The 25,186-nt window shown below is 66.4% G+C and overlaps 1 protein-coding gene across 3 annotated transcripts in view; it reads right to left on the minus strand.

Annotated features, from left to right (window-relative positions):
* LMBR1 (limb development membrane protein 1) overlaps nucleotides 1-25,186 on the minus strand; it is a 61,553-nt gene that overhangs the window by 30,610 nt on the left and 5,757 nt on the right. For 2 of the 3 annotated variants that reach the window (XM_055139982.1, XM_055139984.1), the window contains exons 2-5: nucleotides 22,991-23,063; nucleotides 22,184-22,223; nucleotides 20,193-20,332; nucleotides 8,388-8,491 (exon numbers count right to left, since the gene is read on the minus strand). In XM_055139982.1, coding sequence (XP_054995957.1) covers nucleotides 8,388-8,491; nucleotides 20,193-20,332; nucleotides 22,184-22,223; nucleotides 22,991-23,063 — 357 coding nt within the window. The remainder of the gene's footprint in view (nucleotides 1-8,387; nucleotides 8,492-20,192; nucleotides 20,333-22,183; nucleotides 22,224-22,990; nucleotides 23,064-25,186) is intronic. The other variant, XM_055139985.1, reaches the window with a different exon arrangement.

The following is a 25,186-nucleotide window of genomic DNA, read 5'->3' on the forward strand; positions in this document are numbered from 1 at the left end:
CCGGCAGGTGCGGACACGGCCTGCGGCCACCCCAGACCCTGCACCGCCAGCGGGCGCCCTCGGGACAAGGGCTCACAGCCCCGGGCCTGGGCCCTCCCCAGCACAGAGCGGGCGGAGAGCCCGTGGGCACGAGGACAGCGACAGCTGCGAGCCCCCCAGGGGCCCTGCCAGCATCACTCGGGGCGTCGTGAGCCCCACTCCGAGGTGGCGAGATGGGAACGGCTTCTCCCCAGACCCGACCGGCCCCCGAGACCCCGTGCTGTCACCGCACTCCCCGTCGCTCTGTGCCCAGGCGAATAGGGAGCTGCAGCTCGTGTGTTTCTGTGACGATGGGTCGGCCTGGACACGCTGACCCCTCGGACATGGGCCAACACTTTGTTCCAGACAGCCCCCCCCCCCGCCCGCCGAGAGCCTGGGAAACAGCGCCCAATCGTGGGACGTTTAAATAAATGTCAAGCCATTGTTCCTGTCAGACAAAAAGGGTCTCCTGGTCACGTCGGGGTAAGGTTTGCTCAGCGGCCACGTGACGGGGGTCGATAGACGCCGAGAAGGGACAGAAAGGAAACACAGGTATGGCTCTCCCTGCACCAGCGAGAAAGACTCAGGGGAGAAACACACACAGCGTAATCAACAGCTCTGCTACACGCTGTGCCAAGACGTCTCCTGTCAATATTTTATGTAAGCTGCTACGTAGGCTTAGTGTAGTAACGGGAAGTGAAAATATTAAGGTTTCCAGTCAAACTGTTAACGGCTGGCCAGAAGGAAGCGGCCTGGGGTCAGTTAGGGTAAAACCGCCCTGGAGCCGGAGCGACAGCACCGCGGGGAGGGCCGCTGCCCTGCAAGCTGCTGACCCGGGTTTGACCCCCAGCACCCCAGAGGGTCCCCCGAGCACCGCCAGAGCGTGCCCCCCACCCACGAGAGGTTAACCCTGTGGTTCACGAACTGACAGGTCCCTGGTGTATCCAACTTGCAGCAGAAGACGCACCTCGCGGCACGTGACGGGCAAACCCTCCTCTCACACGCTCGCGCGGCACGTGGCGTGGAGGCGGTGTCATTCTGCAGACCCCCGAGCACAAGCCCCGCGTGGCCCAGGCACAGCGGGTGTGGCCCAAAAACACACACCAAACAGAATTCCCCCGGGCAGGGGGCGAGCTGGGGCGTGAGGCACGCGGGGCCGGGGTGTAAGGACCCCCACACTGCACGGGCCAGGGCCGGTCAACAGCGTCACCGATCGGCACTGAAACAAACTCAATGTGCGAGTCCCGAGGAAGAGCCTGCTCCCTGCCCGCCACGTCCCGGCCACTCTCCCGGTCAGTGATCTCAGCAACCGTCTTCGCTCAAGACCTCACTGGGGGCCGGAGCGACAGCACAGCGGGGAGGGCGTTTGCCTTGCACGTGGCCCGCCCAGGCTCTATCCCCAGCATCCCGGTAGTCCCCCGAGCACCACCAGGAGTAACCCCAGATGTGACCAAAAGAGGCAAAAATTATAAAAATTAAATTTAAAAAAAAATGAGATCTGTGACTGGAGAGATAGCACAGCCGGTAGGGCACTTGCCTTGCACGTGGCTGACCCGGGTTCGATTCCCAGCATCCCATATGGTCCCCCGAGCACCACCAGGAATAATTTCTGAGTGCATGAGCCAAGAGTAACCCCTGAGCATCACCGAGTGTGACCCAAAAAAGAAAAAAAAAAATGACAACTAGTTTGAAAAGTTCCCACAGGCGGAAGTCAGCATGTATCCATTGATTTAGGTCTTTTCTTTCTTATTCTGTATCTTTCAGAGAGATCTTGTTTCCCTCTATGACTTCTAGAAAGATCTTAGGTGTCACTGGTTGGATGTGTTTCAACATACTTGGGTTGTCTCACTGCTATAAATGGTGTTTTTAATTAGATTTTGTTTGCTGTCATTTGATTTCTGTGTATTATCTCATCTCCAGTCTCCCTAAAGTCAGTTATCTTTAGATCCCTGGGACTTGCAGTGTACAATTCCGTCTCTTGATACCGGTGATGTGTTCTCACATCCGCCTGAGGGCCTGGGTATGACCTCCACGCCCTCGTCCGGGGGCCCAGACAGGCTCCCTGCCCCCTGCCCCTCCACGTGGGGACGGGTTCTCAAAGGACGTCCTCCCACACGGGCCCCCGGGGCCCACGGCTGACCACGGCCAGTCGCTTGGCCTCCTGCCGTCCTGGGGCAGTGTGAGGCCGAGGCTCCCGCCTCCAGCCGCCACGCCGGCTCGGCTGGGCGCACGCTCACGGAGCCCGGGGCCCATCGGCGAGACACCCAGCTCCCCGTCCAGCCACCGCTTGGCAGCGACCCTGGCACCGGAAATGAATTAATTACTGAATATGCAGGGCATCGGGTACAAGGCTGCGTGGGTCACAGTGACCCGGGACACACACGGGCCAGAATGGGGCTCTCGGACCCCTGCAGAACTGCTGAAGAGACAAGAGCAGGCCCACGGGAGAACCGCCACAGCCTGGGCGCCGAGAGACACGGGGCAGCGGCGGCCTGCGCCTCGACACACCCACGAGAGTCGTGTGGGCGCTCACCCCTGGGAGAGGGACCCGACACTCACCTGAGAGACCTCCAGAACGCCGAGGCCGAGTGTGGCCCGGGAGCCACAGCACCGAGGAGGGAAGGCCAGCAACCCCGCACCCGGGCCCACAGTGGGCGTCTGTGGGTGGACAGCGTGGATGTGTGTGTGTAACTGTGTGGACAGTGGGTGTGACTGTGTGGACAGCAGGTATGTGTGGACAGTGGGTCGGTATGTGGACAGTGGGTATGTGTGGCTCTGTGTGTGTGTGTGTGTGTGTGTGGACAGTGGGCATCTGTGGGTGGACAGTGAGTATGTATGTGTGTGTGTGTGTGTGGATAGTGTGTATCTGTGTGTGGACAGTGGGTCTGTGCGTGGACGGTGGGTGTGTGTGGCTGTGTATGTGTGGCTGTGTGTGAATGTGTGGACAGTGGGTGTCTGTGTGTGGATTGTGTATTTGTATCTGTGTGTGGACAGTGGGCGTGTGTGGCTATGTGTGTGTGGCTGTGATTGTGTGGACAGTGTGTGGCTGTGTGTGTCTGTGTGGACAGTGTCTGTGTGTGGACAGTGGTTCTGTGTGTGGACAGTGGGTGTGACTGTGTGGACAGTGGGCGTGTGTGGCTGTGTATGTGTGGCTGTGTGCACACAGGGGCACCGTGTGCAGCACGCACCGTATGCTGCCGTGTCCACCTTCTGACCCTGCTCCCAGTGGCCCTCAGTCCACTCCCGCCTGCGTCAGCGCTGCAGCTCTGCCCGTGGGCTGGCTCGTGAGAACGGTCCTGGGGCAGCGGCGGGGTCACCGGCCAGCTACCCGGCGGGGAGCAATGACGTGGAGATCGCCTTCTTCACACCGAGAAATACCAGCCGGTCCCAAACATCACATCATCAGACCCAGAAACCTCCCATGAAACTCGGGGCCGGGACCACAGCCCAGCGGGCCGGGGTCTGTCCTGTATGCGGCCGAGCCGCCAGGAGCCCCCCACGCGCACCAAGGCCTGCGGGAAGCAGCGGGTGCGGGTCCGGGAGCAGGACCACCCTCACCAGCCCACCCCGGGAGAGGCAGGGTCCTCCGTGTCCTGCCAGCTCGTCCACTCGACCCCTCTCCCCTGGGCGTCACCCTGTTTTCCAGTCTGGGGCTCCGAGTCTCTGGGGGACACGCCCCACGGTGCCCCGGGATCACTCCTGGCTCAGGGGGCGGGGGCCGTGACCCCCGGGCATCTCCCGGCCCCAGTCTCATGCTTGAATCACTAGACGGAGACGCATTTCCTTTTACCACCGCTGAGTTGCTCTGAAATTCCACGAGGCCAAGCCCACGCCCAGCTTGTCTCTCGCGAGTTGCTCGCCAGGCCGGACCTGTGTCCACTCTCCAGCGCCCTAGGACGGGGCAGCACGGGACAAGTGGGAGCCGTCGGCGGCCAGTGTCGGAGGCCCGGCCTACGCCAGCAGGCCTCTGGTCAGCGTTACCCTGACATCCAGCTGCACGCCAACCACCCGGCGGTGTGCCCGCAGAAAAGGCTCAGGAAGAGACTAATGACAATGCCCACGTCTCGAGAGCCGTTTGATGAATATGGGAAGTATGAGGGCAGGCTTAATTAACGTATAATTAAAATCTGAAGCCAGTCGTTTTAAATTTCCTCCCTACCAAAGCTTTTCCTCTTCTAACAGAGTGCGGGATTATGAGACATCACTTAATCATTTACCCATCATATAAAATAAGGTCTGAAGCTCAGTTACCCAGTAAACAGAATGCCTTTCCTCTTTTTACAGCCGAGATCCTTTAAACAAACTCTCCCTGGAAGGTAAATGAGAAAGCTGTGCGGCTGCCGCTGGCCTGGCTGACAGCTTGGACGGAGAGGAAAACTCTCCGCGGGCTCGGGCCAGCACCCTCGGGGCTGGACGGCCAGGCGTTCCCAGGTGCGGACACCGGGCACAGGAGAGGGCGAGCAGCCGGGCGAGCGCCCAACCTGCCCGGGGCCCCCACAGCCCGGCTCGGCGCGGCCAGGCGAGAGCAGGGGTCCTGGCCAGGGTCACGTCGTCACACGGCCACACCAGCCGAGAGCCCAGGGAGAAACACGCGCACACCAGGGGCCACTCAGCCACCCAGTGACCACGCGGCCCTCCTCAGGCCCCCTGGCCATGCCCCGAGCTGAAGGACACGGGGCCGAGCAGACCCACCCAGCCATCTGCCTCTTCCCAGCCCAGACAGGCCCCTCGGCGGAGGGGGACACCCCAGCGCCGTCCGGCTCCCCCCGCCAGAGCCGGACCCCCGAAAGCCACTCCATGCCAGCACTCTCGGGAGGGCAGGCACGTTAATAACTCGCCGAGCGGAGCTTTCCCTCGAAGGTGTGGGGAAAATCACACTGACACAGACCAACGCTCGGCGGGCGAGGCCGAGTCCCGGTAATCACCGAGATCAAACTCGGCCGCAGGTACAGTCCTGGAGGGCACCCAGCGGGGGCTTCCTCTGCGGCTGCAACTTCCGCTCACACGCGGGACCCGCCAAGCCCGCACAGGTGCCGCTGACACTGAGCAGCCTTCCTCCATCATGTCCAGCAATTTATGGATGCGCGGGCGCGAGTAATGAGAGCCGCCGTGGGCCGGCCGCCGGCCTGCGGGCCTCTGGGAGAGGCCTGATCCGAATTAGCCCCCGGGAGGAAAGTCATCTGCTCATAAAATACAGTACAGGGTCACTTTTATGTAAGTTTGCCAAGAGGGACATAAACCAGGACGGTTTCAAACTGTGACCCAGGACAGCAGCCCACGAGGCGACCTTTGTCCCCGCGCTGGGCGGTGGCGGGCACGGCTTTATGGGCCGGCACCGGCTCCCCTCGCCCCTCCACCTGGCCCGCCTGACTCATTAAGGAAGGAAGTCACCTCGCGCTCTGTCCTTTGTTTTATTGTCAGACTCCGCGTTTGAAGTCCTCGACTCCCCCTCTGATCCCGCGGGCCGGGCCCTGCTCTGGCCGGGGCTGCGGCCTGGGTAATTGGTCAGGGCGCGGCGTGGCACAGCGCACCGACGGGTGGCCTCCACCACCAGGACCCCGGCCACCTGCCCGCCGAGTGCCGGGCTGTCTCCTTGCGGCGGCCCACGGGGGCCGTCCACAGAGACCAGGACCAGGACTCCCCACGGCCAGCCTCGGGCCGCGGCTGCCATCAGCTCCGGACACGTGACTCCCCGCCACCTGCACCCCCAAACCGAACAGAACCAGCGGCGCGAGCAGCCGCCAGCGCAGGGCCTGCCCCCGCGGGGTCACCAGGGCCGGGGGGGCAGCACAGGTCCGACTGGGACACACCCAACCACGAACAGTTCGCGTTCGAGAGCCCCCGGAGGGTGCTGTGCCCACCTGCCCAGCAGGACTCCAGCCCCCAGCCGCCGGCCGGGCTGAGGGCGCAAAGACAGGGCTGTCTCGGGCCCCAGGGCCACCAGGGCCAGCAGGACCAGGCAGGGGCTGGCAGGCTGGGCCCCCGGGGCATCTGTCCTGCTGCGCGTGCCGAGGGCGGGAGGCACACAGTGCTCAGGGCTCGGGTGGGCGGCGGGGGTCACGAGCATCCCCTCGGGAGCCGGGGGAAGCCACTGCAGACCCCGGGCTGGGCCCAGACTGAGCCCCCCGCAGGGCTGGGCCACACCACCCTGCCCTAGGACCCAGGTTCCTATCCGTGGGGAAAACTTCCTGGAGCCGAGGGCAGCTGCCCGCGGCCCACGGGGTCCCCAGCCCCCAGGGCGACCCCTGAGCCCCAGCAGAGCCACCCCCGCTGCCAGCCCGCCCTGTCACACGCTGCTGAGCAGCCCCGGGGAGGCAGGCGGGCCTCTGGGGCCAAGCGGAAGCTCCTTCCCCGCAGCCCCCGGGGTCTCCCCGCGCCCCTGCAGCCTGGTTCCCGCTCTCCGCCCTGCGCCCCGCACCATGGCGAGTCTCACCCCAGCATTGGCTCACGGTCACCCGGCCGCAGGGACACTCCTGCAGGCCTGCTGCCCTGCCCGGCCCCGCCCCCAGCTCCGGCTTCTCAGGCTCATCCCTAGGGCCCCCCACCCTGACCCTCCCTCTGGCCCCCCCGACCCTCCCTCTGGGCCCCCCCACCCTGGCCCTCCCTCTGGCCCCCCCGCCCTGACCCTCCCCCTGGGCCCCCCCTGCCCTGACCCTCCCTCTGGGCCCCCCGCCCTGACCCTCCCTCTGGGCCCCCCGCCCTGACCCTCCCTCTGGGCCCCCCGCCCTGACCCTCCCTCTGGCCCCCCCGCCCTGACCCTCCCTCTGGCCCCCCCCGCCCTGACCCTCCCTCTGGCCCCCCCGACCCTCCCTCTGGGCCCCCCCACCCTGGCCCTCCCTCTGGCCCCCCCGCCCTGACCCTCCCCCTGGGCCCCCCCCTGCCCTGACCCTCCCTCTGGGCCCCCCGCCCTGACCCTCCCTCTGGCCCCCCCGACCTGACCCTCCCTCTGGGCCCCCCACCCTGACCCTCCCTCTGGCCCCCCCGCCCTGACCCTCCCCCTGGGCCCCCCCCTGCCCTGACCCTCCCTCTGGGCCCCCCGCCCTGACCCTCCCCCTGGGCCCCCCCCCGCCCTGACCCTCCCTCTGGGCCCCCCCACCCTGGCCCTCCCTCTGGCCCCCCCCCGCCCTGACCCTCCCCCTGGGCCCCCCCCGCCCTGACCCTCCCTCTGGGCCCCCCCACCCTGGCCCTCCCTCTGGGCCCCCCCGCCCTGACCCTCCCCCTGGGCCCCCACCCACCCTGACCCTCCCTCTGGGCCCCCACCCGCCCTGACCCTCCCTCTGGGTCCCCCCGCCCTGACCCTCCCTCTGGGCCCCCCCCCGCCCTGACCCTCCCTCTGGGCCCCCCCCCGACCCTCCCTCTGGGCACCCCCTGACCCTCCCTCTGGGCCCCCCCACCCTGACCCTCCCTCTGGGCCCCCACCCGCCCTGACCTTCCCTCTGGGCCCCCCCCCACGCCCTGATCCTCCCTCTGGGCCCCCACCCGCCCTGACCCTCCCTCTGGGCATGGCCTCCCAGGATACGACTCCCACCCTGGCGACCACCTTCCCGGACCCCTGCAGGAATGACGTGAGGAGCTTTAGGAGGCAGAAGGGGCTGAGGTGACTCGTCTGACAGCCGAGCAGCGAGACCTGCCGAGGGGGGTCTGAGGCCACTCGCCATCCCCCAGGGCCCCAGAGCCACTCCCTGTCCCCACGCCCTGTCTCTTCAGTGACCCCACTCAGGCCACTTCTCATTCCCCTTCCTTGACTCCACCCTCGAGTGCTCAGGGGCTGACTCCTGGTTCTGTGCTCAGGGATCCCTTCTGGGGGTGTTCATGGATCAAACCCAGGTAGGCCGGATGCAAAGCAAATGCCCCCCCTGCTGAGCCACCAGCCCGGTCCCATCCCCACCCCCGTCCCTCGGGGCCCCCAGAGGCCACTTCCTGCCCCACGCCCCGTCCCTCGGGCCCCACCGCGGAGGAGTGTGCAGGGCGGTGAGCAGAGCTCCATCTGCCACCTCAGACAAGCTGCCCTCAGCCCCTGCAGAGGCCGCGCAGCAGGGCTGTGCCCAGGTGCTCGCTGCCCAGTGCTCACCCCAAGCTAGGCTCCCCGCTCCGAGGAGCTGGCACCATGGGGTGTGGTGCTCGGCGGCACCTTGACTCCCAACACGCCTCACCCCTGCACCTCCCTCTTGTTGGCTCACGGAAGGTCGATTTCCAGCCACCCCAACGACCTTCTCTGATGAGGCGGCAGGCCCAGGGGCGCAGAGGCTGGGCCAGAGGCGGCCGAGCCCCGGACACCGGCACCAACGGCCGTTCACGGACTCTCTCCAGCACCCGACTGGCCCCACACGCCCCGTCTAACCACCGTGGCCCCAGACCCCGACACTCACCTTCTTCAGGCCGGCGAAGCCTTCGGACTCCAGGAAGAAGAAGGCGAAGGGCATCAGCACGAACAGGCAGAGGTTGGAGAGGAGAGACGCCAGGTTCCACAGGCCTGCGGAGAGAACGCGGGGCCGGTTGGCGGGGGCCGCACACTCGGCCCCCTGGGGCGGCGACTCCCCAGACCCTGGGGCCTCCTCGGCGTGGGGACAGGCCGAGGCCGACACCTGGAAGGAGGCACTGACCGGCCCCCGCAGTGAGGGGCCCTCACCGCCCGCAGACGGGACGCCCCAGTCTCACGGCGGAGGCGCCTGGCCGCGAGCAGAGCTGAGGCTGGGGAGCCGCTCGGTACGGGGTCTCCTGAGCGCCCCCGGGGTGATCAGCTGGTCCCCGCGCCCGGCCCGGCCCTGTCCCCGTGTCCCAGAAATCCCACACGGAGGCTCTTCCCCACCAGGCCCCGCAGCACGGCAGGACAGAGCCGCTCTCGAGCTTCCCGGCTGGCAGCCCGAGATACCGAGGGCCTCCCCGGGGAGGAGAGAGGGCAGGAGGGCCACCATCCCAGGGCACGCGGAGACCGACAGCGAGGAAAGGCGAGACTCGGCCCCGGGGCCACCTGGCAACCCCACACGTGCGCCAGCCGCGGCGGAGAGCTCGGCCCCCGCTTCCGGCACAAGGGGCCCGAGGAGCGGCCCGTGCCGCGCGAGGCCGTGCCGTCACCTGGGCCCTGCCCCTGCACCCGCCGCCTCTCACTCAGGACCAGACGGGGGGGAAGCTGACCGCGCAGCTGCCACAGGGGAACTGCTTTGGGCTGAAGGGAAACATGGTTCTCCGGCCACGGCTGTGACTGCTGAGGTGAGAGGAAAGGCGTCCCCCGACCCAGCCCGCTTCTGCACCTCTGGGATCCGCCTGCCAGCGGCCCTGCCTGGGGGCTACCGGCAGGTCCCCGAGGCTGGGCCGCCTCCAAGCCAGCAGGGGCAGACGCCCCGAGTGGACACCACCCAGGTGGGCCGGGGCCGGGTGACCGCCCGTGTGCCTGGGCCCACACCCCCAGCCCCCCCTGGAGCGCCGGCGCCTTCCTGAGTGCCCAGAGCCCACCCAGGCCGGCTGAGGGGCGCCGCCACCTGCTGCCGCAGACCCCAGGCCGCGTGCCCTCTGCGGACGTGTGGCAGAGGACAGGAAACCGCCCGCGATGAACCGTCTGTGTTTGAAAAAAAGGATAAAATCAGCAAACTTTATTCACACACGTGACTGGTCCCATGCAACACGTCAGGGAGCACCTGGAGGGAGACCCCTGCCGCCGCCTCTCGGACACACAGAGGGACACACGCGGCCAGGACAGGGGCGAGCACTGAGAAGCCCGTCCTGACGGGGCAGGGAAGGGAGCGTCTCCGTCTCCGCACCCGCGCTGGGCTGGCACCCCACGGAGCGGACGGGCAGCCAGCTGCGCCCTTAGCCACTCCGAGGAGCGACTGTCAGCCCTGCAGCAGCACAGGCTCAGGGCCCGCCTCCCCCCGCCTGGCGTCCCCCACGCACCGCGCCCGGGCACTCTCCCTGGGCAGACCCGGCCGCCGGCCACTGTGAGGAGCTGCCAGGGCGACACGTGGGTCCGAGGAGTCTCGAGGGGGGCTCCAGGGTCTGCCACGCGCGTGGCTGTCTCGGCCCCTCTGGGCACACACAGCCCAGTGCCCAGGGCCCTGTGGCAGCTCCCACCTGCCCTTCCCGGTGGGCAGCGACGCGACATCTCCCCTCATGCTCCAGCTCCCCGCTCTCACTCGCCCCCCGGGGTTCGGCTTTCCAGCCCTGAGCGGCGACTCCTCACTCTGCCAGGCTCCGACTGTGGGTCCTAGATAACCTACGTCTCGCCCCAGATCAGAGCGGCCCCGGTCCCTGACGCCTGCTGTGTCCACACTCCGCACGCCAGAACTTTCCTTCGGGCGGTGGGGCGGCAGCACCGCGGAGAGGGCACCTGCCTTCACGCCACTGACCAGAGTTCGATCCCGGCACCCCGTGTAGTCCCCCGAGCACTGCCAGGAGTGAGCCCTGAGCACAGCCAAGTGGGGCCCAAAAGCAAACAAACGAGGGGCTGAAGCGACAGCACAGCGGGGAGGGCGTTTGCCTTGCACGCCGCCGACCCGGGTTCGATCCCCAGCATCCCATATGGTCCCCTGAGCACGGCCAGGGGTAATTCCTGAGTGCAGAGCCAGGAGTCAGCCCTGAGCATCGCCGGGTGTGACCCAAAAAGGAAAAAGAAACAGCAGACAAACGAGCCAAAAAGGAACTTCCCTTGGGCCGCTGCCCTCCTGCCCCCTCTTGTGGACGTGCCCACCTGCCCCTGCACACCAGGGGCACCTCCTGTCCGTGCTGCACGGCTTTGGTTAGCACCTCATCCCACTTCTCCCTGATGCTAGGAACACGTGCCCAGCTGAGATCGCCACCTCGGGTCCAGCCCAGCGCCAGCAGACGGCCGGACGGCGGCCAGCACACGGGCCCGGCAAAGCCCACTCACTGGTTCAAAGTGGCTTTTCCGCAAAACACCGCCTGAGGCTCCCGTGGAAACAAGGCTCTGCCTGCGACCACCGGCCTGGCGTGTTCCCCGCCTGGATGGTCGGGGGGGAGCGTCCAGCCCTCCCTCGAGGTGAGATGCCGCCCGCCTGCGGGTTGCTGTATGGTTCTTTCAGACGGTCTGGCTCGGGCTCGCCCAGCAGTGCTCAGAGCTGGCTCCTGACGGGCACACGGGAAGCGGGTGGGCCGTGGGCCAGGCACGTGCCCAGCACCGGGCACCGTCTCTCGGGCCCCGTGGAAGGCCTTCCTCCGGCTTCGCGCCACGTGGAGACGTCAGGGACGGCCCGGCCACACGGGCCCCTCCTGGGCTCCCGAAGACTGCATCTCCCCCGACAGCCCGTGTGCTTCGCTGAAACCGCATGCACCGTGTCTGGGCGAGACGGCCAGGCAGGCCCCCAGGATGCCACCATTCCCCACCGACACTTTTTGGCTCGTTTGTCTGCTGTTTCTTTTTCCTTTTTGGGTCACACCCGGCGATGCTCAGGGCTGACTCCTGGCTCTGCACTCAGGAATTACCCCTGGCCGACAACCGAGGCCCGTGACCCGACCTGCTGGTGACATGCCCCTGGGGACCTCGGACGCGGTGCCTCCTGCGGCATCTCCCCGTTTCTCCGAGCTGGTGAGCGAGTGACCACGAGCGGCCAGCCCTGCCGGGCCCGTGGCCGGCCCCAGGGCTCTCCTCACCTGGGCATCAGGCGGCCGGCAGGCTGGCTCTGGGCAGGTGCGTTTGTTTTCTGTTCCCGTGACTCCGTCCCCGCCGACAGACGCGGCGGCCGTGCTGGGGCAGCGGGGGCCAGGGGACTCGCTCCCGCTCCTGCTCCCGGGACAGCCGAGACCTTCAAAGACCTCGGCCGCAGCGGCGGACACGTTTGGTAGTTAATGTTTCATTTCCCGCTTGGTGCAGGGGCTTCACTTTCCCTCCTGGCCTTCTGCCTTGACGGCTGCGCTACTAGAAAGCGTGTTACTTGGTCACCAAACACTCCGGGGACTCTGGGCTGTGACTGCCACTGGTTCCCACGTCACCTCACTGTCACCTGGAAACACGGAACTCGAGTCCTGGCGACACAGCCCTGCTGGAGGCCTCTGGGCGCGCCTTCCCGGGCGCCCGAGAGGAGGCAGACCAGGGCCCTCCGTCCCGCGTCACGCCTGCCCGGCCACCCTCCACCCGTCGCGGCAGGGGCTGCTGCTGATCTGGACGCAGCTCGGATCCCGACTCAGCCCTCCGTTCCTGCCGGGTTCCCTTCGTGCTCGTGACGGGCCCGCTGCGCTGTTTCAGGGGCACCTGGTTGCTGGCCACGCCCAGCAGTGCTCAGGGGTTACTCTTAGCTCTGACCCCAGGGTCCCCCGGGAGCAGAGCAAGCCCCCCCCACTGTGCCATCGCTCTGGTCTGCGTGTCGCTCTGTGTGTGTGTGAGTGTGTAACGGGTCATGCTCATCTTCATCAGGATAAACGATCTTCTCAGCCCTGCTGGCGCCCAGCTCTCCCTCCGGCCCCCGTCCGCACTGCCGGGTGGATCAGCTGCTGTGTCTGCTCTGCCTCGTCTGGGAGACACTGGACACAGCGTCCTAGCCTGCCCGGACACAGGCCGGGTGCGCTGGGCCCGTCCTCCCAGAGTCCCGAGCTTTTCTCACTTCCTGCCCGAGCATTTCTCCCCGGTTCCGGGGACACAGAGCCAAGAGCCGGTGCTGAGCAGCGGCCCTGGGCTATGGGCCATGGCACCGACCTCTGTCGTGTGCCCACGCATGGGCCCCTACGTGAGACCCCAGCCCGTCACCAAGCCCTGCTGCTCTGTGGACACAGGTCACTGCACGGGCCGCGCCGGGAACAAGGACATCTGCAAAGGCCGTTTCCAGGAGTCCTGCCCGAGGGCGCTGGGGCATTCTCGGCCCAGTGCTCACGGGAAGAACTCCGCAGTGGCATTGAGTCCTGGCCCTGACCGGGGCCAGTGTCCGCGTGGGCCCTGCACACACCAGCTCAGCAATCAAAAGCCAAGTCAAAGTGCGGAGAACTCTCTGGGAAGCAGCGGGGCATTTTCCCGAGCAGGCGCGGACGCCCGCTGAGCCCTTCCCCCGCCCCCCCACCGCAGGGACGCCACGGCCCCTGCTGCAGACACCTCCAGAGGCCTCCGACCTCACAACCCGCAGGCCAGCCCGCAGCCTGGACCCCGTCCCTCCCGCTGTCCTCCCCCGACCTGGGGGACGCGGCGCCCGCTGACCCTCTCCCACGCCCACTGCGGCTCCTGGAGGGGCTTTGGGGGTATGCTTTTGACTTTCTGGGGATTGTTTTTGGGTTTGCATTTTTCCTTTCTGAGTGGGGGCTTTGGGCCTGGGGCCGCCCCCGCGATGCTCCCGGCTGACCCCGGCCCTGCACTCAGGAATCAGTGCTGGCAGCGCTCGGGCACCTGCAGAGGTGCCGGGGGTCGACGCGGGTCACCTCGCGCCAGGCGAGCCCCCCGCAGTGCCGCCCGGGCCCCTGCCAGCTGGGGTCAGGCACGAGCATGCGCGGCGTCGGGACCAGGAATGCTCCTCGCTCCGTGCTCAGGGCCGCCCTGCGTGGTGTCTAGCTGGACCTGGGCTGGGCCTGGCGGGCTGTGTGCACGGCCACCGCCTGCCCCCTCAGGACCGCCGAGGGGCTCAGCGGAAAGAGGGTCCCGAGCCCCTCCAGAGGCGCCCCGCCCGCGGGCCCCCAGGCCCACGCATGGACATACGCCGAGCAGAGCGGCCGAAACCGGGCCCAAGGCACAGCCTCCACCTACCGCTGAGTCAAAGGGGCGTCTCTGTGCCCTACCTCGTCACGGCACAGCAGGGGCCAAGGCCCCGCCCGGCCCCGGCCCCCCCAGACAGCCGCCCACCCGACCGGCCAGCGTGAATCTCAGCCGCCACGGGGGTCTTGAGGAACTCCCGCTGGCGGTGAGGCGCAGGAGCGCTCAGACTCGGGCGGGCCCTCGGGACAAGCCCTGGGGAACGCCCACGTGAGCATGTGTCCCCGCGCCCCAGCCGCTGCCAAGAAGGGGCTCAGTCCGTCTCCCCCCAGACCCCTCTCTCAGGCCGCCACCTGGAGCCCCGGGGGCTGCCCACAGGGCGCAGGGGCGTCACAGCGCAGGGGCGTCAGGCGCAGGGGTGTCACGGCGCAGGGGCGTCAGGCGCAGGGGCGTCACGGCGCAGGGGCATCAGGCGCAGGGGCGTCAGGCGCAGGGGCGTCACGGCGCAGGGGCGTCAGGCGCAGGGGCGTCACGGCGCAGGGGCATCAGGCGCAGGGGCGTCAGGCGCAGGGGCGTCACGGCGCAGGGGCGTCAGGCGCAGGGGCGTCAGGCGCAGGGGCGTCACGGCGCAGGGGCGTCACGGCGCAGGGGCGTCAGGCGCAGGGGCGTCAGGCGCAGGGGCGTCACGGCGCAGGGGCGTCACGGCTCAGGGGCGTCAGGCGCAGGGGCGTCAGGCGCAGGGGCGTCAGGCGCAGGGGCGTCACGGCGCAGGGGCGTCACGGCGCAGGGGCGTCAGGCGCAGGGGCGTCACGGCGCAGGGGCGTCAGGCGCAGGGGCGTCACGGCGCAGGGGCGTCACGGCTCAGGGGCGTCAGGCGCAGGGGCGTCAGGCGCAGGGGCGTCAGGCGCAGGGGCGTCAGGCGCAGGGGCGTCAGGCGCAGGGGCGTCACGGCGCAGGGGCGTCAGGCGCAGGGGCGTCAGGCGCAGGGGCGTCACGGCGCAGGGGCGTCAGGCGCAGGGGCGTCACGGCGCAGGGGCGTCACGGCTCAGGGGCGTCAGGCGCAGGGGCGTCAGGCGCAGGGGCGTCACGGCGCAGGGGCGTCAGGCGCAGGGGCGTCACGGCGCAGGGGCGTCACGGCGCAGGGGCGTCAGGCGCAGGGGCGTCACGGCGCAGGGGCGTCACGGCTCAGGGGTGTCAGGCGCAGGGGCGTCAGGTGCAGGGGCGTCAGGCGCAGGGGCGTCAGGCGCAGGGGCGTCAGGCGCAGGGGCGTCAGGCGCAGGGGCACCTCGGCGTGGACACCCAGGAGTCCTTCCGGGTACTCAGAGTCTCACACGTGATGTGACTGAAGTGGCGGTGGGGGTCACTCTCGGGAGCAGACAGCAGTGCGGGGGCGGCCGTGCGGCCCTGGGGGTCAAACCCAGGACCCCGCGTGCTGGGCACGTGTACCCCAGCTCCCGGCCGTCTGACAGAAGTCACCGGGGCCCTCCCACCTGCGGGTCCGACAGCCCTGGGACGTGAGGCCAGGAGTGACCAGAGCCGCCGCTCTGCCCTGCCAACAGTCACCTGCGGGCCGGAGCCACGTACAGCAGGGGGCGCTCACCCACACGCGGCCCACCCAGGGTCCATCCCCGGCACCCCAGATGGCCCCCAAGCCCCACCAGGAGTGACCGGAGAGCAAAGCCAGGACTGACCCCTGAGCATGGCCACAGTCACGCCCGCCTAGCAGGTCAAACACCCATCAGAATCTAAACGGCCAGAGACCCGGTCCTCAGCAGGAGCCTGCCGGGAGGGCCCTGGGGACTCTGGTGGGTGCTGGAACCTCGAACCCTGAAGCTCAGCCATGGGTAACCCAGGTTGTAATTCATGGTGATTCACTGTTTTACATAAACTTTGAACATCATTTTTACATGTATATAATCTCCATCTCCCTCTCTCTCTCCCTCTCTCTCCCTCCCTCTCTCTCTCCCTCTCTTCCTCCCTCTCTCCCTCTCTCTCTCCCTCTCTTTCTCTCTCCCTCTCTTTCTCTCTCCCCCTCTCCCCCTCCCTCTCTCCCTCCCTCTCTCCCTCCCTCCCTCTCTCCCTCTCTCTCTCCCTCTCTTTCTCTCTCCCCCTCTCCCCCTCCCTCCCTCTCTTTCCGCTTCCTCTCTCCCTCCCTCTCCCTCTCCCTCTCTCTCCCTCTCTGTTTCTGAGCCACGCTCAGCAATGCTCGGGGCTGACTCCTCGGTCTGCACTCAGGAATCACCCCTGATGGGCTCGGGGAGCATGTGGGGTGCCCGGGTCAGCCACACACAGGCAAGCGCCTTACCTATTGCACGATCTCTCCAGCCCCTAAAAATATGTTTTTTAAGTTGAAGCTTGGGAGCCAGAGAGATAGTACAGCAGGCAGGGTATCAGCCTTGCACACGGCCCACCCGGGTTCGACCCCAGGCACCCCATGTGATCCCCAACTGCCAGGAGATCCCTGAGTGCGGAGCCAGGAGTAAGCCCTGAGAATAGCTGGGTGTGGCCCAAAACAAAAAAAAAATTTTAAGTCAGATATCATAAAAGTGAAAGTTTCAGGCTCAACTTACTAATGATCTAAGTTGCAATAAACACAAAAGTTCAAGTTACAGAAGAACATCAAACATGTAAGGAGAGAAAAGAAAAGAAAAAGCGAAAAAACAGAGGAAAAAAAACCAAGGAAGGAGACTGTTACCCTGGGGATGCCAGCCTTATAATCTCCGGGGGCTCTCCCTCTCACCGCCGCGTTCGGTGGGCTCCGGCCGCTCCCCCGCCCGGGTGTGGGCCCAGGCCGTGGGCGGACGGAGGAGGAAGCGAGGGCCAAGCCGGCAGGTTGATCAGTGGCCGTTTATTCCACTCCCCCCGCGCGCCTGTCCCAGTCTCTCTGAGCCCCCACTCCAGCCTCACACTCCCCCTCACCCCATCTCCCCCCGCCTCTCCCGCTCGTCTCCGCGCTCCGACTCACAGCAGAACCCTTCCTATCTCTCCCTCTCTCTCCCTCCCTCTCTCCCTCCCCCTCTCCACCTCGCTGCCCTGCTCTCTCGTCTCCCTCGACTCCCCAGCACTACTGGGGTAGACACTACACCCCGTCCAGTAGCAAAATCAACGTAAAAAAGCCCTTCCTGCCGGCCTCCAGGCTCAAGGGTGACACCCACCTAGGGGTGTTCCTCTTCTCCACAGTCCAGTAACTTAGCATCTTAACTAACATCTTACTTCTACTTCTCAGTATTAGTTATTTTGTATGGGCACAGTAAGAGATACATTGAGGCTTGCAGGGCAGCTCTCCTGGGAACATCTCGCCACAGACTCAGACCACAGCACTCAGGCCAGATTGGTCTTTCCTAACCCTAGCGGGGTCCGAATCTAGTTATCACTTTTTGGGTCATGACAGCACTTGTCCAAGACCAAGCTCTTAACTTATAGTTAAGCATGAGGCACTTTGGCCAGGCCCATCTCGATGCCAGGGTAGCACACAACTCACCACTTGCCCTGGGTCCGTCCCGTCCCTCGTCGGGACCCTGCTTTTGGGGGTGCTAGGAAGTAAGGGCAGCTGAGGCTTAGGTCGAGAGAACAGATGCCCAGGAGGAAAATATCACTGAGAGTCAATTAACTCCATGTCACAGAAGCACAGCACTGTCTTCCTGTGCCCATACACAAAGGTCATTGCTCTGAATTAACTATGCAAAGGACTCAAGGAGAAGAGAAAAACAATATTTACAAGTCAACAGAGCACAAAGAAAGAAGCTACAAATAAACACAGAGGAATGGGAGCACTGTGATGGGAGTAACCCAATAAACCTAAGCTCACTGAGGCAAGGCAGAAAGGACAAACCAATGTTATCCTACAGGAAACAACGAGGGCTTACGGGGCTTGTCTGGCACCCACCAGCACATTTCCACAGTCCCCCCCCCCCGCCCCTGGTCCCCAAGCACTTGGCCCTGAGACCGCTGGCTGTGGACCGGAATCAAAACTGGGACAAATAACCTATCAAACGTCCCTTCCTAAGTAGTGATCATACCGGCAACTTTGCGAAACAAAAGGTTGACTCTAGTGCCCAAATATTTTGGTTTTGCATTTAACATCGTCACGTGCACGCATCTAATTATCCGCTAGTATAACACTAAGTTCTGATTGAGGATGTTCTGAATTAGAAATCAGAACACTGCTAAATTTGAAGTATTCACCCATAGGAACATATTATGCATTTTTACACACTGACTTGCAAAACATTAGGTTTCTCTGTCTCAGAAAGCTGCAACAACCAGCTGGGGCAGAGCAGCAGCCCTAAGAACCCAGGAATTCCGGGGCCTCCGCAAGGCGCTGACCAGGGCGGCCTTCAGGAAGGGCCCTCGGGGGCCTGAGCGGACGCTGCTCGTGACCCCGGGAGTGGCTGCGGCAAGGGCTGGCGTCTGGCGCCCCCTGCTGGAGCGCAGCGCCGGTGCGTGACTCCGTCACAGACAAAAGAGCGCGGGGGGCACAGGCGGCCCCTCCTGGGGGCCCCGTCCCGAGCACGGGCCCCAGGGGACAGGAGGACAATCGGCAGAGGGAAAGGGAACAGCTCGGCCACAGTCAGCGGCTGCCAAGATGACAAAACTGACGCAGAACCCTCCGGCACCCAGTGCGGCAGGAGCTGCGGGTCTGACCGGGTCCGAGAGGGACTCAGCTCGCGCAGCGCCCGGGGGAGGGGCCCGGGGGCTCTGCAGCAGCGAGCACCGAGCCTACCCCGGGCGAGAGAAGCACACGACAGCGTGGCTGCAGGCTGTGAGGGCTGCTCTGTGGTGAGGCAACAGTCGCTGCAGACGGGCATGAGCGCGAGACGCCGACGCGGGGCGGGAGCCTCCTCCCAGCAGGGGCCCGGCCCGGCCCACTCTCCCGCCTCGGCAGAGCCCCGCCAGCGCCCCGCGGCCCGTACGCACAGCCCGGAATGAACGAACGACGGAACCCGGAGAGCGGGGACCCACGCGTGACGGGAGCCCAGGAGCGGCTCTCCCTGAAGGCGCGACACGGCACGGCCGAGGGGAACTGACCTCAGTGAGCACACGAGGGGCCACGGGGAAACAGCACGGGAATGCGGCACGCCCCGGGCTCCCCTGCAGCCCCGCAGCACGTCCCAGAGCACACACAGGAGAGCAATGCTCAGGCCAACACGCGCCCGGGAGCTCAGGGTTCGAACATTGCACATAATACCGACCTTACTTTTTTTTTTCTTTTTGGGTCACACCTGGCGATGCACAGGGGTTTCTCCCGGCTCTGCACTCAGGAATTACTCCTGGCAGTGCTCAGGGGACCATCTGGGATGCCGGGAATAGAACCCGGGTCGGCCGCGTGCAAGGCAAACGCCCTCCCCGCTGTGCTATCGCTCCAGCCCCACCAACCTTATTTCTCAACCCCCAGAACTTACCTGTCTCTGGCCATGCACCAGGGAGAAGAATAAACTAGCTCCCTACATCCCAGATGGGGGGGACGGTTAGGCGTAAGCAAAAGGGCCTTAAAGACGAGGAGACACAGAGCACCTGTGAGATGCAGCAGGCACACGCCTTGCACGCGGCCAGCCCCGGATCAATCCCTGACATCGAATCGACACCCCATACATCCCCCAACTCCGCCACCAGGGGCCCCGAGCACAGAGCCAGGAGTGATCCCTGGGCACCGCGGGTGTGGCCAAAATACAAACAAAAAAAGAAAAAGAAAAGAAAGAAAAAGGAACGTAGAACCTGGTCACAGAAGCAGTCGGTACAACCAGAGAGACACGTAACCACGTAACTACGGTCAAGTAAACGACCCGGCGCCACAGTCACAGAACAAACCAAATGAAACCGGACAGTCGAGGAAATAGAAAACATACTTAGGACTGTGAAAAACGGAAGTGCTGAGAGCATCGAGTGACCACACAGCTTAGCACAAAAGAAAAGGGTCCACACACAGCGAAAACCACCGAAAGGTGCGACTAGATCCGCTTACGTGTCTTGGCGGTTACCACTAAGCTGTCCCAGCTCACGACAGCTTCTAGACAGACAGAACCAAGGGGCTGGAGTGACAGCACAGCGGGGAGGGCGTCTGCCTTGCACGCGGCCAACCCGGGTTCGATTCCCAGCATCCCATAGGGTCCCCTGAGCACGGCCAGGGGTAATTCCTGAGTGCAGAGCCAGGAGTGACCCCTGTGCATCGCCGGGTGTGACCCAAAAACCAAAAAAAAAAAAAAACAGAACCAAGGTGAAATGCGGGTCCATGTGACGGCCAGACAACTCACGCGTGGCCTTTGGGGTCAGTACCTGCAAGACCACCGTAACTTGAACCTGAGCCACAGGACGTTCCCCCCGTGACACCGTGACCCCTGGAGAGGAGGAGAGCAGAGGGGGTTCCTACGTCACACAGAGAAGGAAAGACCTGGTGCTTCCAGATAAGCCAAGACTCTGCTGCTCAACATCTGACCGAGCTGATCTAGCCAAGTCCTGGCGAGGAAACCGCCCCCCTCGGTGGCAGGGAGGAGTCCCAGGCGAGCAGCCAAGCCAGGGGCGCGGCAGGCAGGGACCCCGGGGACGGGGCACTGACCGTGGATCAGGGAGCCGTTGAGCCACTGCATGTAGTAGTTCTGCGGGAAGGACAGCAGCACCTCGTTGCTGATGATGGAGAAAGGCAGCAGCAGGACGGCGCCCGCCGACACTGCCAGCGTGAAGGTGCAGAGGAACAGCCTGCGGAGAGAGGGCATCAGGCAGGGCAGGGAGGGCACGGGGCAGGAGCAGGGGCAGGGCAGGGAGGGCAGGGGCAGGGCGGGGAGGGCACGGGGTAGGGAGGAGAGAGGCAGGGCAGGGAGGGCACGGGGTAGGAAGGAGAGAGGCAGGGCAGGGAGGGCACGGGGTAGGGAGGAGAGAGGCAGGGCAGGGAGGGCACGGGGGGAGGGCAGGGGCAGGGCGGGGAGGGCACAGGGTGGGGAGGGCAGGGGCAGGGCGGGGAGGGCACAGGGGGAGGACAGGGGCAGGGCGGGGAGGGCACAGGGTGGGGAGGGCAAGGGCAGGGCAGGGAGGGCAGGGGCAGGGCGGGGAGGGCACGGGGTAGGGAGGAGAGAGGCAGGGCGGGGAGGGCACGGGGTAGGGAGGAGAGAGGCAGGGCGGGGAGGGCACGGGGTAGGGAGGAGAGAGGCAGGGCGGGGAGGGCACGGGGTAGGGAGGAGAGAGGCAGGGCGGGGAGGGCACGGGGTAGGGAGGAGAGAGGCAGGGCGGGGAGGGCACAGGGTGGGGAGGGCAAGGGCAGGGCAGGGAGGGCAGGGGCAGGGCGGGGCACGGGGGAGGGCAGGGGCAGGGAAGGGAGGGCAGGGGCAGGGAGGGCACAGGTTGGGGAGGGCACAGGGCAGGGCAGGGAGGGCAGGGATAGGGCGGGGAGGGCACAGGGCAGGGCAAGGAGGGCAGGGGGCAGGGGCCGGGCAGGCGGGCCAGGGGGGGCAGAGGAGAGAGGACAACCGGACAGGCCTGGCTGGGGGCGGCCCCCACCCACTCCCCTCCCAGCCCCCGGCGAGGGGGGGCAGCACCCTGGGAGCTGAGGCCCGGCTGGAGCTGGGGTGGCCTCAGGCCTGGCCGTGCCGTCCAGTGCCACAAGAGGCCGCTGTCTCCACAATGCCTGACACAGCGGATGCCCCATCAGGCCGGGGTGGGGACGCGGGTGGCCGTGGCCCAGCTCCAGGCGAGTTCCCTGAGGGTAAGGGGCACCCCGCGGGCACCCCAGGCCGGGAACCACGCGCCTTCCTGCACCGGGGGCCGGTGCCCTCTTGTGGCAGCCAGTGGAAGTGCGGCCTGGGCGCAAGCCCTCGCCCCAGCTCAGTGGGGACCCCGTTTCCAGGGCCCCTGTGGGGGGGCGCCCGGCCCGCAGCCCGGCCCGGCCCAGCGGCCACAGAGCAAAGTGCTCCAGAAGGGAAGGCCCAGAGACGCAGGCGTCAGACGGCCCTGTGTGGGGAACGGCCAGGCTGCTCCCAGCGCCCCCTCATGCCCGCCCGAGCTGCCCCTGCAGCCCAGTGACCACCAGACCCAGGGATGAGGCCGGGCAGCCCTGGGCCTGCACCCGCGAACACCTGAGGCCGAGGGCTGTGGCCAGGGTCCCCACAGTCAGCCCCACTGGGGAGTCCCCCGGGGACGAGCGGGGGTGGGGGGGAGCAGGCGGCCAGGGCCGGGCAGGGCTCCGGCCACCTCGAGGTGGGCTCACACGGACGCCCAGGAAGCGCCTGGCACACCGGCGGTCCTGCTCCAAACATTCCATCACCACAGCACGGTGGACTCTCAGGGCCCCCGGGACACCTGCACCCGTGGGGCCCGAGGCAGCACACAGGCTCCCAGGGTGACACGGCTCGTTCTCACCGTCACGGCAGAAGGAAAACACACAAGGAACAACTGGGCCGAGACACGTTCAGATGCAGGCCCAGAGCAGCAGCACGGCGGGAAGGGCGTGTGCCTTGCCCACGGCGCCCGTACGGCCCGAGCCCCCCCAGGAGGGACCCCTGGGTAAGCCCTGAGCAGCGCCCTGAGCCCCCAGACCAACACGGCAATAATACATACGAAACCCTGTTGACTACGGCGTCTTCATCTTCATGTTCATCTGCAAAAATGTTAAGATGTTAGTATTTTCATCACGTAACAGAATGCCGACACCTGAGAGTAAGAATTGAAGGGAACGACGCACAGGAAAGATATGAGAGTCTGTTTACTTCAGCACAAACCCAAACCTAAGTCAGACAGGACACAATAAACTGTCTGGTTAACAAATAACCCTGAGTCTTTTGTGAAAACTTCCACTGCAAAGTGAAATCTTCCAAAGAGCACTGGGGAAAGTGAGGCAGGGCTGAGGGCGCCGCCCAGCCGCCCAGCTCACGGGGACGCCCCCACAGGCCCCGTTCTCGCAGAGATGAGCGGGGCTTCCTGGGTCCTTCCGGGCCGCGGCTGCTGCAGCCCCTCGCGCAGTCGCGCCCACTGCGTGCCCGGGGATATGCGGGAAAGCAGCTCCCAGCCGGAGAGTCCGCAGGCAACTAAGGCCACGGTGGTCGTCAGCCCGAGGGAGCGCCGTACCTCCCAGCCCGTGTGCGGGCCAGAGCAGCCCCGCCCACCACTCCTGACTGCCCGCCCTCACCCCCGTTTCCCTGCGAGCCCGTGTGCGGCCTGTGGGACACCATCTGAAGACACGTGGCACCACCCGGTCTGCGGGAGGGACCAGCCGGGCGCCGCGTGGGGCGAGTCTGCGGATGTGGCCCCCTCAGCAGACCCGCCCGAGTCTGCAGCCCCCAGGTGAGAGCCTGGAGGGGGGGTCTGAGAGGAGACAGGGAGGGGGCGTCTCAGAGCCCCCCGCCCACCCCCGGGGGAGCCACTTGCCTGATTTCCGCTTGTACCGTGTGATGATGAAGTAGGAGATGACGTAGAGGACGGCGAAAAGGAGGAAGCAGATCTGCAAGAGAGAGCACAGCCTCGCACGTGCTCCTCCACACACGCACACGCACATATGCACACACATGCACACACGCACACACACGCACGCACACGCACACACGCACACGCATGCACACACGCACGCACACATATGCACACACATGCACACGCGCATACACACACGCACACACGCACGCACATACACACGCATGCACACATATGCACACACATGCGCACACACACGCACGCACGCACAGCCCACCCGTGGGCTCCCCGACCAGGCCGCTCTCACCCACACGGGCCCCAGCCCTCGGGACGGCCAGAGCCAGTGCTGGCTGCCGTGGCTCGGCCACCCGCACCGAGGGCAGACGCTGCAGCTCGGTGCCCCGCACACGCCTCTGCCCAGTGCCAGGCCACGGCCACGACGGCCCACTGTCCCTGCGGCCCAGGGCCCGGCCCTGCAGCCTCACGAACAACACGGGCCCAGCCCGGGGCGGGTACTGCCGCGATGGGAGCCCAGAGACCCCCCCCCACGCCAGGGCCACTGCGCCCCTCAGGCTCACCAGCAGCCCCGGCACAGGCCCGGCACCCCGCGTCCACGGGCCACAGCTCAGGTGGGCGGGCGCCTCACACAGGGCCACCGCCCCGAGGGCCCGATAAATAGTTTAAAAATAAAACGTGCAAATCCCTCTCCTGCCCGCCGCTAGCGGCCACCTCGGCGGCCAGCAGGGCAGCGGGCGACACTAGGAAGAGGACGGAAGGCGGAAGCCTGGACTCCCAGGGCTGACGGTCAGCGGGAGGGAGACGGGCCCCGGGAAGGGGGCGACTGCACAGCCACCGCACCAAGGCCCCCCGAGGCCCGGCCAGGACACGGCTGCCCCTGAGCTTCCCCCGGGGCGTGCGACCCTCCTCACCGGGCCCGGCACACCGGTCACTCTGCCTCTCCGCGTGCTGGGGACATCGTGACGGGACACTGGCCCAGCACGCGGGCCCGCGGTCACCACTGCCTGTCTGCTGCACTGCCCTCAGCAGGCCGTGACCGCCTTCGGGAGCCTCTCGGGCAGCGGGCCCCTGGGAGCCACAGCTGCTGGCCTCAGACACCTGCCCCCGGCCGCGGGCTTCAGCCCCTCCCCAGCCGGGCACGGCCGGGACGGCGGGCAGGCAGCAGCAGGGGGCCCGGTTCCGGGTCTGGCTGGGGTGCGGGTGCCCCCCTGAGTGAGGGCACCCCCAGCCAGGGTGCCGGGAGCTTCACACGGGCACCGCGTGGCCCCGGGCAGTCTGTCATCACAACACTGAGGACCCCCTGCCCGACATCAGAATGTCCCCTCCACTCTCCCAAGGAGGGCGAGGGAGCACTGTCCGGCCTTCCCACGGAGGAGGGGGAGGGAGCACTGTCCAGCCCTCCCACGGAGGGTGAGGGAGCTCTGTCCAGCCCTCCCACGGAGGAGGGGAGGGAGCACTGTCCGGCCCTCCCACGGAGGAGGGGAGGGAGCACTGTCTGGCCCTCCCACGGAGGGCGAGGGAGCACTGTCCAGCCCGCCCAGGGAGGAGGGCGAGGGAGCACTTTCCAGCCCGCCCAGGGAGGAGGGCGAGGGAGCACTGTGTCGGCTGTCCCGGGGCAGAGAGGAGCAGCAAGGCGGGCTGGGTGCGGGAGGATGGTATCAGAGGCCCTGGCGAGAGCAGGACATTCTCGACCACACACACTGGACAGTGCTCTGCGGTGACGACTAACAGTGCTCCCTGCCAGAGCCTCAGCTGACGGGAGTGGGGGAGAGGGGACCCGCGCCAGCCCCTCCCCCCACAGCACAGCCGCAGCCGCCAGTTCCCGGCCCACGCCTCCTCCCCTCCCCTCCCCGCACAACGCCCGTGGCCGGGCAGGCCGCTTCCCCCGGCTCGGCACCCTCAGGGAGCTTCTCCCGCGGGAGGCCCCGGCAGCAGAGTGGAGGGGCGGCCACTGGGCACGGCCGCCTGCAGAACCAGAGCAGGCGACTCCCGTCATGACAGTGCTCATTAGCAGCAGCCATCGAGAGCACTGGGCCGGGACCCCTCTCCACCACTGCCCGGGTATCAGGTCTCAGTCGCCGAGTCCCTCCACTGAGTTCTACTTGGCTCCTTCCACTCCAGCGCCACAGACAAACCCCC

The sequence above is a fragment of the Sorex araneus genome, chromosome 1 (assembly GCF_027595985.1).
Source record: "Sorex araneus isolate mSorAra2 chromosome 1, mSorAra2.pri, whole genome shotgun sequence".
NCBI lineage: Eukaryota > Metazoa > Chordata > Mammalia > Eulipotyphla > Soricidae > Sorex > Sorex araneus.